The following is a 19,251-nucleotide window of genomic DNA, read 5'->3' as shown; positions in this document are numbered from 1 at the left end:
ATGACCTCTAAATTGGCTTAGAAGTATGTTACGGAAAGATTTTTCCCTTTATTTAAACGTTTAATAGAGTACTTTGAAGGCAGAAATGAGTGTGTGTGCATACACATGAACACAAAGTATATTTGAGGGGGCAATACTGCCACTTTGGTATCTGACCATAACACCATTCCCTATAGAGTAACTGTGGTATAGATCTTGAACCCAACCCAAGGGTATTTACTGAAATATGCCCAAAGTCCCTTTTTATATTGAGGCTTGTTCCATGTTGTTGCCTCAAAGCCAGTATTGTCTTGAAGCTGCAATGGGAAGCTCTTGCTCTAAGCAGTAATAAACTTAGAGTAAGAGTTCATGTTCTGGCTCTGCTTGCTCCCCACTCATGTGACTTCAGGCAAGTCAGTCTCTCTGGCTTTGTATTGCCACCTGCGCAGATCTGCTGTAAGGATCACATCAATTATCGCTTAGTAAACATTGTCTGAATAAATGCAACATCACGTTATCATTCTGATTACAGTAAATTCTGAAGTTAAAACTGTATTTTAAAAGGTCAGGTATTTGAGTGTGCTGAAATATTTTACTGGTAATTACTTTCTAGAATAATTCCCTGAGAAGAGTATTTTCCTCACAAGTTATCTTTTAAAATGATTAAAATAGAAATTGAAAGGAGGAGACTAAAATTTAGTGCCTACTCTGTGCCAGGCACATTTCAAGACACTATTACATAACCACGTTTAAGGCTATCAATAATTCTAAGAGGTAGATGTCATGCCCATTTTACAGATACAGAAACTGAGGCTCGGAGAGGTTATAACATAATACACTAGGGACAAATAGCAAATAGATATATGGACTCAAAGCTAGGGCTGTCTGACTACAAAGCCCATGGTCATTATATTTACTGAGGAAAAAAATATGATGTAACTTTCAAATCTTTAATTAATTATATGACAACTTTCAGCTTAAAAACTATCACTAACAATAAGAGTGAAAAGTTATAATCTCTAAAGCACACCCAGAAGAAATAAATACACTTGTCTATTAGTTAATGTCTGTTTTCCCTGTGTTCATTCCTTCAGCACAGGGTCAGTGACAAGGTTCAAACAAGATTCTCACAAAGTCTATAAAACGTTGAAAGGCTTTTTAACTTCCTGTTAAGAAGTAAATCAGATCTGTTACCTAAATCTTAGAGCACTTTTAAGTCATAAATCTTATATTTCAGTGTGAAAAAAAATCAAAACAAAACTTAAAGATCCCATAACTTTAATTTTGCTTCTAGGATCAGAAATAAACTAAACTATTAAATATTTTCCCAAGATAATAAGAGATAATAAGACTATCTTGTTTTGCTTTGAGTTAACTGGGTTAAAACTGTAACATTCATGTTGAAATATCTTGCTACTATATTTTAAAATGGTATACTTTAATTTTCACAAATAAATTTCAATTTTCAGTTGGTTATTAATCTGTCAAATTGGAAATCTGAACAAATTTTTATTTCAGATTTAGTAGTGTTAGGAATTTCCAAAGAAGTGGTCACTTATAAAGCCATATCTAGTCTATTTTTTAGACTAGAATGTAAAAATACTCCATGAACCATCTTTTTTCATGTTTGTTTGTTTTGCATGCCAATAATTCAATAAAGGCTTTTAGGGGAAAAAATGCAAAGCACAGAGAAGAAGAGCTCCATGCTTGTAGAAGCATAACCAATTCTTCTGATTTCTTCTCTTAAAGTAGACCTATATAAGAGAAACATTCCTGAGATTTAACATGCCATCTAAGATGTCATGACACTTTTGCTTCAGTACTGTGATTTCCATGAAACTAGGGTTGCAGGGCTTACTTTGAAGACTATTGATCCAGGCACTGTGCTAAGTAAAATATACTCATTCACTCACTCATTTATTCAGTAATTATTTATTACCTACCTTATGCTAGTATTATTCTAAGTGTTTAGGATATTCTGGTGAACAAAATTAAGATCTTTCTTTCATGGAGTTCCCATAACACAATGAAAATAAGTAAATAACATAGCCTCTTAGAAGGTAATAAGTATACAGGATGGACAAAAGCAAAACTGAGCAGAACAAAGAGGATTGGCAGTGCTATAAGTAAAAGCTGTAACTTTAAATAGAGTGGTCAAGGTAGGTCTCACTGGGAAGGTGACAGGTGAGCAAAGCCTGGATGAAGGAAGAAAGGAAGTTGGCTGTACTGATAATCTGAAGGAAACGCTTTCTGAATACACAGAGGAAATGGCCAAGGCAAGAGATGAATACGTTATGAATTTTATATTCCAGTGGCAGAGACAGGTAACTGCAATACAAGTGCTAAAACCTGAATATAAATGGAGCAGATAAGCAACAATTTAAATATGCAAGGAATATGCTTTGAAACCAGAAAATTTGCAATTACATATCTTAGTACAGACAGTGTCTGGCATTACCGCTTTTACTTCTAAAAGAAATCTCAGTGAATATTCTTTCAGCAAAATGCTGTACCCAAAACGGGTCTCAGAGAGTATCTGTCCAGCTGAATTTTGAATACAGAACCAGAGGTCAGCCTCTGCTAACTATCCCATGTGGCTGACATCAAACCTTTCAGACTCTAGATCTTCATTCCCAACCTGGAGTCACATGTAAGAAGACACTCAAGAGACATTTATTTGTGATGAATTTTTGATGGTCCTTGAGAGCAAAAACCTTTAGCCAAACAATGCTTTTACCCTTCTGAACCACTTCAGTAACTCTCCCCTTCAAAGTAATCTGGTAGGTGATGGGAGGGAACATGCATAACTAAAGATCAGTAACTCGACTTAGTTTCCATTTTTTAAAAAACATTCTTAATTTTCACGTTTAAGTTCAGTTTAATTTCATCTGTCCTCCAAGTCCTAAATATAACACAAAGAAAATAAAACCCTTGGTCTGAGGAGTCAAAACGCAGACAATTGTTTGTTTCTACGGTAAAGATTTTTCTTTTCTATGTGTTAGAATAATCGTAACTTTATTTGTCATAGTAATGAAAGCATTTCATGCCTTTTTGCTGTTTTTCTATTTCTTCACATAAAACAGTTCTACTGATCAGTTCGCGTTATATTCTAGTGATGCATGCATGGAGTTCTAACTAACAACACTGAGCACTACAAGCATGCCAAGGCGACCTACCATCTTAAACTTCTTGCATTAAACAAGACCTTATGTCTTGTGGCGCATAGTTGAATGATAAAATTGGTCTTCTGGTTTTCATACTGAAGATTTGAATAGATAGGCTGAGAAAATATTTTCAAGCAAGTTTTTCTTCCAAATAAATATACCCTGATAAATTCATCACTATGTTCACTCCTTTCATCTGTATACTCTTAGTACCAGTGTATTTACTCTGTAAAGTACTATTTACATAGGCTAATATAGTATTTTGCAATTATTCTCAAATGTCTTTGGTTGTTTCTGCTTTATTTTCCCAGATTATAAATTCTTGGAAGATATAAACTATTGAGCCTAATATTAATTTGTACTTTCCACGACTATTTATTAAACATCTACAGTGAATCAAGAACTGTGATGAGCACTAGAAAGTTAAAAAATGAATCCAGGTTACCACTCTAGGAGAGTACATCTTTCAACAGGAAAAGTAAGAAAAGCAATCAATGTGTCTTATAGTAAAAATATATGCACAGTTTTGTGTATAGAGAGTTAACAAAGAAGACATTAACACTCTTAAACTTTTCCCATTTAGACTGACTCAGTCCGGTTATAATTGAGATATGGAAAACTCACATAATCTGTAGAAACAGAACCTACAGGGTCAGAGGGCCGGAGGAAGTTCAAATAGGGAAGAGAACTCCATCTAGACAAGCAGAAACATGTAGTGTGGTCAAATGTGCACAATGTCAAGGCGGTAAGTATCCTGTCCTGATGAAAAAACTGCAAAGAGTCTTTCACATACATGGTATCAGTGAACTTAACGAGGCAAAAACCAGATAAAATGTAGATTCAGATTTGAAAGAGGAGAAATAGGGGAGTTGATAACTAAAGTAGTTTTAAAATTAAGGAGTAAATGTACAAACGTTTTCTCACTGTAAGTTGATGGGAGTCAATGTATTTCCCACATCTAAAGCCTATCAATGACTTAAAATTCCAGCCTTTAATAGTAAGTTCCATTTCTGAGGCTGCATGCTTTTCTTGAGAGGAGACAGTGGGGAGGTTTGCTACTACGTTCATACTGATGAAACATCCACCTGAATGTAAGATGGAAACCACATTTTACATTTCTTTTACTTGTGTGTTAGCAATTTTTAATTTTTGAATTCATGTGTAGTAGTCATTTTATCAGCATTCTTTTAAGTATCAAAAAGAACTAAAGAGTATGTATCAACTCTTAAAAATATAATGTCAATACCAAAAGCAATGATTTTTATATTAATGTAGACCATAAAGCCTAGAGTTTAGGAAAATATTTAAAACATGTCTTGATCCAAAAAAGCATTTTCTTTCTTGCAAAGCATATGAGTAAAAAGAGAATTTATATTCTAAAGGCACTTCCATTATCAAATGACAGTAGTGGAAGAGAAAGACATTTAACTTCAAGTCTTTCTAATTGCACGTGAAACGTCTGACAAAGTTGGAGATCCCTGTTTTTAATTTTTTTTTCCAGTATAGATCTTCACTAGGACATCATAGCCCATACAGAAAAAAAAATTAAAAACAGACAGGCTCATTTCCATTCTACACTTCACATGCAATCAAAAAGGCTTGCAAAAAATAGCTTTCTCTGCCATACTCCCTTGGGAGCACAGACTTCAAGGGAGATGAGAGGTAACCACCCACAGAAAGGAAGGAAAGGAGCCCTCTCTTAGATTACTATGCACAATTTTATTTAAATGTAACTTTAAGTCTTCATTAGAAAGAAAATAAAATTTATATTGTCTAAGAGCTCAGCTTTGTAAATTTCTAAAAAAAAAATTACATTGTTGCCCAAATCAAATTTAAAATCTAAATTAATCAAAGACAATGAGCAGAAAACAAGCCTACTTAAATTGCTACTCAATGGACAGACAGCTCAATTTGAGTCTATACGAAAAACCTGGTGAATTGGAGGGGGGAAAAAAGTCAAAAATTTTACAATTTTCTCTATCACCCAGAAAACTAAAGAAAACATGTAAGGATTCTCTTGAATTACTCAATATCTCCTTGAGGGAAAGTGCACATTTATATTTCAATTATTTTTGTATTCTCAGCACTTTGTGCCTGGACAAGAGTAAGCATTAAATAAGTATATGTTGTATTTAAATATTTATTCTACTCTCCATTTTAATTATTGCTATTTAAGTTTTCTTCCCCAACCCCCCAGGGCCACTGACCAGTACTGGTCCCTGGCCTGTTAGGAACCGGTCTACACAGCAGGAGGTGAGCAGCCAAAAGCCAGCGAAGCTTCATCTGTATTTGCAGCCGCTCCCCAGCGCTAGCATCACCGCCTCAGCTCCACCTCAAAACATCAAGTATTAGATTTTCATAGGAGCACCAGTCTCTGGTGTCAAAAAGGTTGAGGACCACTGCTCTAAGTGATGTCTTTGGTGCTGTTTCGTAGAATTTAGTTTAAAACCCACAACAATGGTATTTGCTTAATAAATCAGTAAAATGAAAAAAGAACAAATGATGATGGATTAAATTTTTTCCTCTGTTGCTACTCTGAATCTTTTATTACCTCTCTAGAGTTTCACATTCAAATCTTTTATTACGACTAATATTTCATTAAATCTCTGGATTTAAGACTATAAAATTACCTAATCCAGCGTTCCCCAAAATGTATACTGCCTCCAAAAAAAAAAATGCTAATGGGTTGTTCTTCTTGAGGGGGAGGAATTTCCATCTTCAAACCAGATTAGGAAAGTCTAGGTTACATGGGTTTCTTAATGAAGACCTTTCCAGAGACTTTCTTATGCTGATGTGCATTATTAAAAATGTGGTATTTTGACACACTATTATTTTATGAAGTAAAAAAAAAATGTTGCCAAACCATGACACAATACTTTCTTATCACAATGATTTTTTAAAGATGATCCTGATTACCAAGATGACAAAACATAAAACAGTGCATCTTAGAATTTATAAAATATGACAATACGCAGTTTCTCAGTTTGATGATGGGATCCGTTTTTTAGGATATTAGTAAATATCAGATTATAATTTAGAAAATGATGAACTTCTAGTCCAAATCCGACTTGGTTTTCCGAGGAAACCAAGGCCCAAAGAAGTTACTTGACATGCTTACATGAGAGCTAGGTTCTCTTGTTTGCAGTGTTCCTCTTCTAATTTATTCATTCATTACATTTCTCTCTTGGACCCATACTTTGTCATGCTTTAACATGCCCATCTTTAACTAACCTATGTGTACTTACATTCCAATTCCACCCCCATACCGCCATCCTCCACCTTACCACCTCCTGCTAATTACATCTGTGCATTCCTTCAATATCCTTCAGAAGAACTGTCATTGCTCCAAATCCTACTCCATGAAGCCAGTCTGCCACTCTGGGCAGAATAAAACACAATACTTCTCACTTCTATTCCCTCCCTCCATAGTAAAGCAAAGGAGAAAGTGTTTATACAGAATCATAAAACCATCATATACATAACTTCCTTCATTTGATAGATAATAGAACTTGAATCCAAAGTGGCCATCTTTCTCACCAGAATGTACATTTCTTAAAAACAGAGATCACATTATTTATAATGTGGCACTATTTTGATACATAAGATGATGCTATTTATTCACACCCATTCATAAAGCAAATATTTATTGAACACCTATTATGTGACAGACACAATTCTAGTTGCTGAAATGCAGTAGTGACCTAAATAGACGCCCTCCCCCGCAAAAAAAAAAAAAGAAAAAGAAAAAAGTCTGCCTTTCTAGAGCTCACTTTGCAACAACTAAGGATTTTCTTGTATTAAAAAAAGATTTTGGCTGATAAAACCCATCACCTTTCCCAGACATACTTGATGTCCCATCCCCTCTTTTTTTATTTTTCTAGTTACTCTTGCTTATAGCCTGAGATTAAAGTTTCACAGAATAAATTTCTGGGTAATGTCAGATAATGTTAACACCTGAGGGTAATATCTAATTCTGAAAGATTTGAGAACAATGTCATATCATTCTCTGTTTACAGATAAAAATAGGAGAAAAAGTTACAAAACATATTCTTGGGATCAGAAAAGCAAGTTGGTGGTAGAAATAAACTAGTAAATACAGATTAAGCTTCTAATCTGTTTCTTCTTCAACACCAATAATGGCAAGCTCTGAAACTTGTGATGTTATCTAAAATTTGCACTAGAAATATTAAAATATTAATCAAATGAAATATGAAAAGCTGTATCATTCTGTGAGCTAACATGCATTTCTGTAACAAAACAAAATCTTAAAATCTGTGCTTTAGAATTTTCGATTTTCTTTGCTTGCTTCAAATTCAAATAATTTAATGATTTAAATTAGCATTCTATTTATCATTTGCACTTATGTGGCTGAAAATGATAAATATATCTAGTGTTGGAAGAAATGCTTATCATAGTAGTTATTCAGTAAATTTAAATTCTATAAACGTACAGCTCTTACAAATCACCTAAATCACTGATATCTTTGTCATTTCACGATATATTTTTTATAACATGAATTTTGGGTATGGCTAATACAAGTACAAATATACTAAACATAAAAAAAATAGAAAAATAGGTAATTAAAATAAATAAAATGGAGATTTAAAATTTTTAAATAAACAGCTAATTTTAAATGCAAAGGTACAAAACGTAATTAGATGATTTGCCATTGCGTCTCAGTAAAATCTATTTTAAAGCATTTTAAATTAAAATGGATCTAGCAAAAGCAGCCGTGAGAAATTCAGTCTCTAAATAAAATGTTTAGGATAAAACTATAAACTAGAAAAGACTGATAATGAAAATTCATCAAATCTCTAGCCTCAATATTAGTGAGTCTTTGTGAACTCACTAATATTGCCTCATTCCTTCATTAAACACATGTCTGGTGAGAATCAAAGGTGGCTCATGCTCATTTTAATAAATCCTTCTATGATCTGTTATGTGACATTATTGTGAATATATGTTCAGATAAATAAACATCTATAACTTTACCTATATGATTCCCCAAGTCTGTATTGTCTAGATAATCTAACCTGTAGAATTATCATTTGCTTTTAGAACTCAAATGTTTTATATTCTTTACACCCATTGTTAATCAACTAGTGAATAACAAAACTAAAATCTGTTTTATTTTTTGTTCATGCCCATTTTATCTCTGTTGCTACTAGGTATTTCTATATATTTCTAATTATTAATATGTAATATGAATAATTTGTCATATTCAACAAAAAGTTAACAAAATTCACATTTAACAGACCATATGCCCAACACCTTATTCATACAGATGCATTGTTCTATAATAATTTACCCTTGTGCAGAAATAAGTTTTAACTCATGCAGTAATTAGATGCTATATAGCAACTTTTCAACATTAGCTAAAACTTTATTATATCATAGAGCTACTAAGATATTTGGTTTTAGAAAAAATATAGCCACATCGGAGTACTCATTAATGAACATTTTAAATATAAATTTTCTTAGTTTCCAAAAATATTTTAATTCATGCAAAACCTGATTCATGCTTAACAGCAACATGTTAAACTAATAACATATTCAAGATTCTATAAAAATTCAAAACATAACAAAACAAAATGTGAAATTTTTTTTAATTCTTGGGTGGTCTGCTGAAGAAAATTTAGCTGCATATAAAACTATAAATTACTCTTAAATCAGCTATTTGAATACAAGATAAGTTAATTTATGAAAACTTGTTTTAGTTTACAGAAAGTCTATACATGAAAGACAATTTCAATGAGATGTCCAACCATGAGGGAATTAATTGGAATCCTATTGAAAATGGAAAAAGGTTTTGCACTCCACAAATACTGTTTGAATGTAATATATGTAATATAAGCAGAAAAATTTGTGGTTTGTAAATCTATATGTTCTTAACTAGATATTCTTTACGTACTTTTGTTTAAGTTTTCACAATGCACCTATGTTGCTAATATCAGTACCCTTTCATGCTGTGAAAGAATGTAAATCTAGTGCCATCTACTGGAAAAAGTGGATACCATTCAACCAATTAATTGCAAATTTTCTGTGAATCAAGTGAGTTGAAATTTGTATGTGTATTTGTACACGTATGTGTATTAAAAACTATTTCTTTTTTTAAAAAAAAATCTTCCCAAAGGATTTTAATATAATCAAGTAAATTAGGTAAGACAAAGTTGTAAGAATGGTGAAATTGGAGAATAGAAGCATTAATCCAAACACATGGGAGAGACTTCCACCGGTGATACCAATACAGAAATCAGAAATACTGCATTCCCATCAGTTTTTATATTTGTTTCACGTGCATCTTTGAGAACACAGATTCTGAACCTATGGTCAAAGAGCGTTCTGAGTCTCAGAATTTACAAAAAAAATACTTGAGTCTACAGCATGCCTCCCTGAACGTGCCCAATCTCGTCTGATCTCGGAAGCTAAGCAGGGTTGGGCCTGGTTAGTACTTGAATGGGAGACCACCGAGGAATACCAGGTGCTGTATGTGTTAAATAAAAAAGAAAGAAAAAAAAGAAAAAAAACCTGAAATTATATGAAAACTTGTGTGTAGGTGCACATGTGTATTTTCTGGGAGAGTCATAACTTTTAGCAAATTACTATGGAGATGGTTCATCTTTTCATGACCCAAAAAAAGTTTTAAAAAAACTAAAATAGAAAGCCAATATATTCAACAGGTAAACAGCACATTGATGACTTCGAATATTTTCAAAAGGTAAATATAACATCTGATGCTAGTAATGAACTATTGCCAGCTCAAATTTGAATAGTAGTACTTCTTATTTATGGATGTTGCTTTGGTATATATCTCTTTACAAGTATTTCCTCATTACAAATGGAGAATTTAAAGCATAACAAATAATAGTAATTTACTCCAGAGAAAAGTGATCAAAAGAGCCAGAATTCTTAATTCTCATAAGTATAATATGCACTTATTCCCTTCCTCTGTTTATCTGCCACCAAAACTCAAATTGTTTGAGAGAAAACATAAAAGCAAGTCTGGATAATATATATTGAATCTGTTATCATTTTTTTATTTAGTTAGCTACAATGTGATTCATACCTAAGACAGACACTATATTGTACTAATGCAATAAAGTGAGAAAAGAGAAGTGAAACTGTTTTTCACTACTCAAAAGGCAACTAAACTATGAACTTCACTTTTAATCTTCCCATATGAGTCTCAAATAAATTTGTACTCTCTGTTATAACTATTAATTCATCTATATGTAAACTTTCCAAATGTTTATCCATTCATTTAACAAATATTTATTAAGTACCAGGCACTGTGGTAAGCTCTGGAGCCGCAAGCCCCCGGTTCACAGAGAATTCTAGCTATACAGATTATACTCTATAACTTGCAAATACCATTTGTAAAATATCTCTCTTTAATACTTCTAATTTCTATATTAGAATACTATGATATCTTTACAAACTGCATAACAGCCATGTGGCTCTTCAATCCATGGAGACTTAGATATGCCACTAAAGTCAAGTGAGAGTAACAACCACATATTATGTGTATGATGTTAGAGAAAAATATAACTTATCGCTATTAGTACTATTTAGACAAACACTCTCTCTTGACTTTGAAAGCTACCTTGATATCTAGTCTAAGCTAAAATTAGACTTAATTTTTCAAGTATTAAAACTATGTATAAAATTGTGCTTCCTAAACCCTCCTGAGATAATGCTTCAGTCTCGGTTTAGAGGTAAGGAATTCTAATGTTCAAACATGGAAAATATGCCTGTCCTCCCACCACAACCTATCAGATTTTTCTGTAAATTCCAAGCCATTAATTAGTACTGAGTTTTAAGATTTGACTTAGCTAAAGCCAAACGAAAAACAAATGACCGTTAATAAAATCAGAATTTAATAGATTATCTAATTTGAATTTCTCATTTTAAAGATAAAGAGACTAAGATCTAGAGAGGTTTACTGATATGTTGAAGGTCACAGAAGTTAATGACAGAGCTGTGGTTAGAGTTTTCTGACTCTCATTCCAGTGCTCTTTTTAGTACATAAAAGAAACTATTATAGGAAATTAAGCAGAAATTCTGAGAGAGAAAAATTACCTTTAATTACAAACATGAGCAAACCATAACTCAGATGCACTTAATAAGCTCTAAATTAAAATTATGCTTTATTAAAAAATAAGAAGTAAAGGAAGTCAAAGCTGAAAAATGATAGATCACTCTTCTGGGATATGGCCTTCATACAGGTCAATCCGGTTATAATCAACTTTAAGAGCCTGTTCCAATTATTTTTTAGTTCTGGAATTATTTCGTATTGAATAATGCCTGAAATTAGTAGGGTACTTGCTAAGGAGCAGAAATCGTTTTGATTTACAGAGATTTTTGTTGTAATGGGTTTTGACCAGGGAAGAGTAAATTAAAGCAAGACTTCAAACTTTCACCTTAATTTCCTGTATCTCCAATTTTGACCTCTTCTCTCCCTACTTGTACAAATAAGAACTAGAATTCCCCTTCCATTTCGTTTTTATTTTTTGAAATTCCGTTTGTTTCATTACTGTTGAACCTAACAATTTCTTCGACATTTCTATATTTCTATGAGTAAAATTCTGGTAAGAGAAATGGATGATAAAGATTTTACGAATATTCGTTGTAAAATATGTAAATACTAGAAGACAGACTTTCATAACACTTTAAAAAGTAAGTGGTGCTTGAATGGCTAAGGAATTATGGAATACTATTCTACCCAATTCATTTATTAAATTAAAATAGGTTTGCAAGCCAGAAAGACATACTTTCTCTAGGCTTTCATCAGTGCTGAGTAAGAATAAAAGAAATGTGTTATATATTTATAGGACTAAATCTGGTTCAGCAGGATATATAAGTAAAATAAATAGCTCAAAACACCATAGTGAGATGGTTCTTTCTCAAACATAAAGTGCATTTGTGGTTCCTATTAAAGTAAAAATAGTTAAGTAAAAGATGAGACAAATTTGAATGTTTTTAAAAGTCTATTATATTAGAAATACATAAAAAATATATACCAATATTGACATAGATTTCTATAGTAAACTTAGTGAACATTTATTTATATATGGTGCTTACTACATGCCAGCCACTGTTCTAAGCAGTTTTTACATCCTAATCTATTTTATGTTCACAACACTTACTCCAATAATAATACAAATAAGGAAGCCAAAGCACACAGCTAGATAAGTGGCAAAGCCAGATTTCAAACCCAGTCAAATTCCAGGATTTGTGTGCTTAAGTACTATATTACAATGGTTACTTCTTAAAAATGGCTTTGTTGAATTTATCTTTGAATCATTTTGATTTAAAAATTTAATGACACTTTCATAATATTCTCAGAGAATATTATGAAACTCTTTAATTCCATGACTGTCATATCTCGAGGAATACCCTGTTAATTAATAAATTATTTCTGTAAATACTTAGCTTCCTCTGTGTACTACAAACTCATGTTACAAGAGCTAGCTAGCTATGCTGGTGTTCTCACACGTTTGGGTTTTTTTTTTTTTTCAGTAAAACATGGTTATATGTAAATTAAATACTTTTCATGCTCCAATGTTATATGTAATATATAGTTATGAAAAAGTTCCACCTGGCACAGGGACTACTACATTGGCTGATGTTCTCCCTCAAACTCATACAAAATTCAACAGATAAACCTTGTCAGTTATACAGTCTGACCCTCTCTCTAGCCCATACCCCTTCTTCTCAAACCTACTACAATGACCATTGTTAAGGCTCTCACCACTTCTTGAGTCCCTCCAGCCTCCAACTCCTCCAAGAGACTCTAGGGTGGCAGGGCCACGGCTAGGTGGGGGAGGCAAAGGTACTGAGAAGAGTGGTTGCAGCCCCTATGCATTAAGCTTCATTAGCCTCTCATGTCACCACAAACAGACATAAAAGCTCTTTAAAAAAAAAAAAAACAACAGATGTTTATTATTCAAATACAGCTTTAAGACAAATGCCCTATCCTCCCTTCTAATCAAGTTGCCATCCAAGCCTTCTTATAGAAACATATGGAACTAGCACTGACCCTCCACCATACTAAATCAATAATCATAAAATGCAAATCAAGTCACGTCATTCTCCCTTCATCCCTCTTCCAAGATTTAAATTCCTTAAAACATCATATAAGGCGCTTCCTGATTTGGCTACTTTCCTTCCTCACCAATTCTACTTGCCATCACCACCCAAGCTAGCCATATCAAATAACCTGCACTGCTCTGAACATACCTTGCTCTCTCAGGCCTTTGTGTTTTGTCCATGCTACTCCATGTATTAGAAATGTCTTCCCCCTTCTTTGGGCACGTGGCTGACTGTTGTGCATAGATTGAGAGTCAGCACAAACATTGTATCCTCTATGAGGCCCTCCTTATACTTCAGACTCCTTCCCTCTCTTCCAAAATTTCTTCTTCTAAGCAAAGAGCTAAGGCAGTCTTCCTCTAGATTCCCCTAACATCCCAGGTATTAATATGTGTAGTCTAGTCTTAGCACCATACGGTTCGATGGTCCTCACACAGCTCAAGCTCCATCTTGTGAAAGCAACTGGTTTGATCTTGTTTATCATTGTATCCTCACTGCTTCACACAATGCCTGGCACTCATAGTTAATGTTCAATAATGTTTAATGAGTTAGAATTAAATTCTCTATACAAAATAGTACTGGACATATGTATATTAATAGAAAATATAAATAATATTGACAATAATGTTCACAGAAAATAGCTGGCCACTATGATTTTTATAATAAATTATTAAACTTATGCTTATACAGGCACCTAATGAAATTTTCGACTTTCATGTCTCACCTGTTTAATGCTTAAAATCACATTTTTAAAAAGTCTAGTGGTTCTTAAGTTAGAACCACCACTATATTAGTTCTGTTTACTTGGTTACTGTTAAGTAGAATATTTTTTCATTTTAACTACAATAGCTAACTAGCTTTATAATTCTAAAGTTGTTCGTTTTAATTTTCTTTCTTTCCTAAAGGAATGGCCACATATGGAATGAAAGCATTTCATTATCTTTTAACAAGGTGAATGTGCTATTTTGTGTGATTTAGGGCAGTGTCTTATCAAGACTGCCAGCCTCTTATGGGCAACATTATGATTTTCAGATGTGTAATGTGCATTAAAAAACAAGTAGGTATCATGAAATATTAGTGACAATTATATACTGAGCAAGGAAACTGGACAATGTTTGTAAGGGTCGTAAGGATTCTGGAAATGAATGTTACTCAAAGTAGAGTGATGATTTATAACCAACTTCCATCTTCAAATTAGGGCCCGAGTAAAAGAAAACAAAATTTAGCAAAGCATTATGGTGTATCATTTCCTGCAGCAGAAACACCCATCCAAACCAGTGCCCTTACTAGGTACAGTACAAGAAGCAGCAACCTGAGGGAAGCCCACAGGCTCGAAGGGCTACCGGCTGGCTCTTTGTCACCAAATGCAGCAGGTTGAATGCAGACATCACTGTGATATCTTCACCAATAAAACGAGAGGCAAAGAACAGGGGCAAGAGCTGAGTAGGAGAAAAAAGAAAAAAATTAAAACATCACAAATGTTAAACACATTCATTGCACAATTGATGACCTGAACACATATACACAGTGCTAATAAATTTCAAATACCTATTTTTCAGATGGTGAGCTTACTTTGAACCCAGGTTTATCTATATATTATTAATAAAATATACACAATATAATACTGTAATCTATGAACACATTTTGCAAGAGGTTCAGAAAAGAGACCAAGTTTAAAACAGTGGAAAGGAATTAGCGTTTACAGAGTTCACACCATGTGACAGGAATTGTCTGGGGCCTAATATACACATTGAATCATTTCGTTCTTACAATAACCCTAAGAGGTAGGTTTTATCCCCCAGTGCATATGTGAGGAAACCAAACCTCAGAGGTCCAAGGGCACAAAGCAAATAACCAGTGAAAAAGGGATTACAAAACCCCATTATATCTAACTGCAAAACTGTGTATTCTTCCTTACACCATGCTGCTTTCTTCCAGCAATTATTTGCAAATCTTCCTCCCTGGAGAGGACTGTAAAATATTTTAAGATTGTAAGATTAAGAGATTTCTTTTGTTAGAGTTTTATTTTTGGTTAATAGAGAACCAAATAACCTAGGGATAACTAGGAGACTTCACTTTAGAAAGTGTTAAGTTTGAACAAAGCATAACAAATATGAATTTTCATTTGATTTTATGATTTATACTTTCTAGGTCAATTCGGTGAATAATATTCACAACCAAGCCTTAAAAATTGTAAAAAAAAAAAAAAAAAAGTAAGAAAATATTTTTTAAAGCTTTTGGAAATGAATCATGTGGAAGAAGCTCAAAACTGTGTGCGATAAACTTTAGAGAAAAGTTCAGTTAAGAGTTTTCTTTAATGTTCTGTATAATTTTCCAGTTGGTAAAGATTAACTTGAAATGAAGATGAAAAATACTATATTAACTTCTAAGATTTTATTTCAAATTAGCATTGTTAATTTGAAATATCCACAAATGTCAAAAAATGGATACAAAATTAATGGCTAGTTCATTTCCTGACCCTCATCCCTTCCTAAAATAAAAGTCTGTTCCTAGTCTTTTCTGACTTTCTTGAAGAACAAACACATAATAAACTGATATATTTTACTAAATCGCTCTGGAGTATATCTGACAGAAATCTGCTTGTATTAACATGCCTGAACTCTGACTTCTCACTACAAAACTAAAACATTTTTGTGTTACTAACTGGACACAAAAGAGAGGAAGAGGGAAGGTAAGTATCACAATGCACAGCCTGAAAGAACCATTAAACATAAATAAACATGCCATTTTCACGAGTGACTGCAGAGCAGGGAAAGGAGAGCATTCCTTTGGAGCAGACTACTGACTAATAAAAGATCAAAGGTCTATACCTCACAACACTATAAATAAAAATATTTTTTTTTTTTTAAAAAAAAACTATATTTTTTCCTCGTGACCTTCTCTGTGAGGAATAAAGTGTGCACGGTAAATGTAATTACTTAGTAAAGCCGTAGCCTCATTGTGCTCCCGCAGCTGATCATAAAACGTCTTCCTACTCTGTTTCATCAACTGCTGTACCAGGCGGCCTGCGCGCCTACCGATGGCCGCGGCCATCTGGCTTGTGTCAAAGCCAGCGCACAGGAAGAAAGGGAGTGATGTCACTCTGCAGGTCAGGCAAAGAACAAAGATGCATTCTACAATTAAAAGTTAAGGGCCTCAAATACCGGGGGCCCTCTAGCAGGATATGACTGTGATTTAATGCTCCAACTCTCTTGCACTTATTTCTACCCAATAGCCACGGCTCCATCTAGTGGCAAATTAGTTTTGCCCGGTTTTCTTTAAAAGCAACCCTGAAAGTACATTAGCACCAATAAAGTAGAGCAACTAAAGTGATCCATAACTTTTAGAGCAGTGTAGTCTTTTTGACTGAAGAATACAAAAAGTATGATTTGTCACACTGTTCTTCATTTTAAAACTCTACAAAACATGCATTTTATAGCTTAGGATTGATAAAAAACCTTAATTATTTTAATACCTTAACCCTAATTATAGTGAAAAAGCAGCCATTTTTACAAAATGCATGCAAAGTGATATTATGTATGCTCTACTCTGAAAATATGCAGCTGGGATGTAAAGTGAAAACTGGTTCTAAAGAATGGATCCATGCATCTGGATGCTCTGGTGAAATCAAACTCATAATCTTATACTGCCAAAGAACAAAAGAATTGTCATTAAAATGGCTCTAACATGTCGTACCAAGAGCAACTCTTCTCTAGAACAGAAAAAGAAATATTTTTATGCTGAAATGATTTAACAAAATTATTTTTTCACTAATGGTTTACATGTGTAAATGAAATAAAAGACTTTGAAATAAATGTTTGCAGTAAATGAAATAAAAGATTTTGAAAACCAATGTAAAATACAGAATGCATTTGCATGAAAGATAGGGTATCGTAACAGATATGTGTGAGTTATAGGGTCAGATGGCCTGGGTTTGAATCCTGCCCCTAACTAGTTGTATTACTTTGGACAATTCACTTACTCTATCAATGACTCAGCTTCCTCAACTCTAAAATAAGTTAATTGATAAAAAGGTCTTGGAACAACTCCTGGCACATAGTATATGTTCAGCAAATGTTAGCTTTGTTATTATTTAAATGTACAAATATTTGCTTTATTTTAAAATTATATGAATTAGAAATTTGTAATGGTCCATTTATACCCAATCCTATTTAGAGTTAGCAGGCCATTCTCCAAACATAGAATCCTCTTTAGGCCAGAAAACTAACCACTCCTTGATGGATTTCCACAGTGAATTACTGTAATGAAAACAGTGGAATAGAGATATCCTAAAGACAAGAGTTGATGAAACCCTTGGCATGTGGCAAGCACTATTCTAAGCACTTCACATTTATTAATTCTTTTAATCCTCATGGTCTTATGAGATATATATTATCATTTTCCTATTTTTATATGAAGAGACTGAGATATAGGAAGGTTAAATAATTTGCCTAAAATCTTACAGCTAGTAAGAAGCAGAGCCCTTAACTAATTGGACTGAATGCTTTAATAGCTTTGAACCTGGGCCATCTAACTCCAGGGCCAGTGCCCTGGATCATTAAAAAAATGCCAATTAAAAGACTGAGGTTGTACCAACCCACTCTAGATATTCTGATTCTGTTTCTCTACTAGATAATGTGGCTAATAATAAACACTCAGCACATATTCAATTAATTCAAGAAGATTATTTAAAGATGCTCTCCCTTCACACAGTAAAAAAAAAATAGGAAGTAAGGGAAAAATCTGAGACATACTCAGATTCCAGGATTTGATCTTTGTTTCACCAGATGCAACTTCCCTTTCTCTTTCGCGTTCAAAAATTTTCTCTAAACTCCCTGGATATACCTTTGTAATATATCCTGAAGACTCCGTTTGAACCTACTAAAGCCTCAGTATGCTGATGACCTTGGTACTTTTGAGGGTCAAACAAAGCAACAGCTACTCCCTCTCCCCCTGCCCTCACAAAAAAATTCAATTTTCAATTTGGTAGCTTTCTTCCCATTACATTCCCTGAGCTGCCTGGGTGACCCTTGCCAGAAACAATCCTAGTCCAAAAAAAGAGGCAAAAGAATCACATGTTTCTGACTGGTGACAATCTTTGGCAAAAGAATGAGAATTAAACACCCTGTAGAAACCAGCACTGAGCAAGGGCCACCCAGAACATTTCTAATTCTCCAGGTTTATCCTCAATTTCCTTACATTTGTATTGCCTTTGACTCAAATAATTGCACAGATAAATAACATTTATAGATAATCAACACATTATTTTTTAATGTCAGACATGTCTTATGCATCTTTCTATTTCCCAGAATATCTAGTACATCATTCTGAAAATATTTGGTATTAAAAAAAAATACTGAATGAACAATCCTAATAAGCAGTATTACACTATGTATTGAGAATAGAATTAGATTGCATAATTGTCTATAATTTCCTGCGTAAAACTTTTTAATGATTCCCCACTGCATATTGCAGCTTTTCCCAAACCATATTCTGAGAAACAGGAAATACTCTTTCAAACAATCTTAGTAGTCAAATAATTGTGGAACTGCTATCCAAGGGTCTGAGAGGCTTTATAGTACATACACCTGCTTAACTTTGTCTCAATTGGTGCCTCTCAAATAATTTTAACCACACAAAACTCCTTTCTTTCCTATCACCATCCCACAGAATAATTCTGGTAAATCCTTTGGATAAAGTCCAAATTCCTAAACAAAGCATCCAAAGTTCTAAATCTAGCTGCTTCCCAACTCTCCAGCCTTTTCTCTTGCCATAACTACATGCCCGCCCCCACGCCATGTTCCCGCCATACCAATAAACTTGTAATTTCCCCGAAATAAGTCTGCTGTTTCCTGCTTCCACCCCTATGTCTTTGTTCAAATGATATCCTTACTCTCATTGTCACCACTTCCAACTCTTACCCACCACTCCCAACCACTCTTATTCTGATCCCCACTGGGGTACCACGCATGCTAGCACATTCCCAATAACTATTTTCGGAGTACCGATTTGCTTCCAT

The 19,251-nt window shown here is 33.7% G+C and overlaps 1 protein-coding gene and 1 pseudogene across 2 annotated transcripts in view; one reads left to right on the top strand and one right to left on the bottom strand.

The window, feature by feature from the left end:
• The window catches only part of MSRB3 (methionine sulfoxide reductase B3), a 137,831-nt gene that overhangs the window by 93,917 nt on the left and 24,663 nt on the right, over nt 1–19,251 (bottom strand). Inside the window, exon 2 of one of the 2 annotated variants that reach the window (XM_039865921.1) lies at nt 14,545–14,671. The exons of the other annotated variant lie outside the window; for it this stretch is intronic. Within the exon in view, the coding sequence (XP_039721855.1) occupies nt 14,545–14,620 (76 nt within the window). The 5' untranslated portion in view covers nt 14,621–14,671. The remainder of the gene's footprint in view (nt 1–14,544; nt 14,672–19,251) is intronic. 2 annotated transcript variants of the gene reach the window in all.
• LOC120605088 (uncharacterized) lies at nt 9,519–9,636 on the top strand (annotated as a pseudogene).

This window comes from Pteropus medius, unplaced genomic scaffold (assembly GCF_902729225.1).
Source record: "Pteropus medius unplaced genomic scaffold, Ma_sr-lr_union100, whole genome shotgun sequence".
NCBI lineage: Eukaryota > Metazoa > Chordata > Mammalia > Chiroptera > Pteropodidae > Pteropus > Pteropus medius.
Note: the sequence above shows the minus strand (reverse complement) of the source record. Positions and strands in the feature narration are given on the sequence as shown.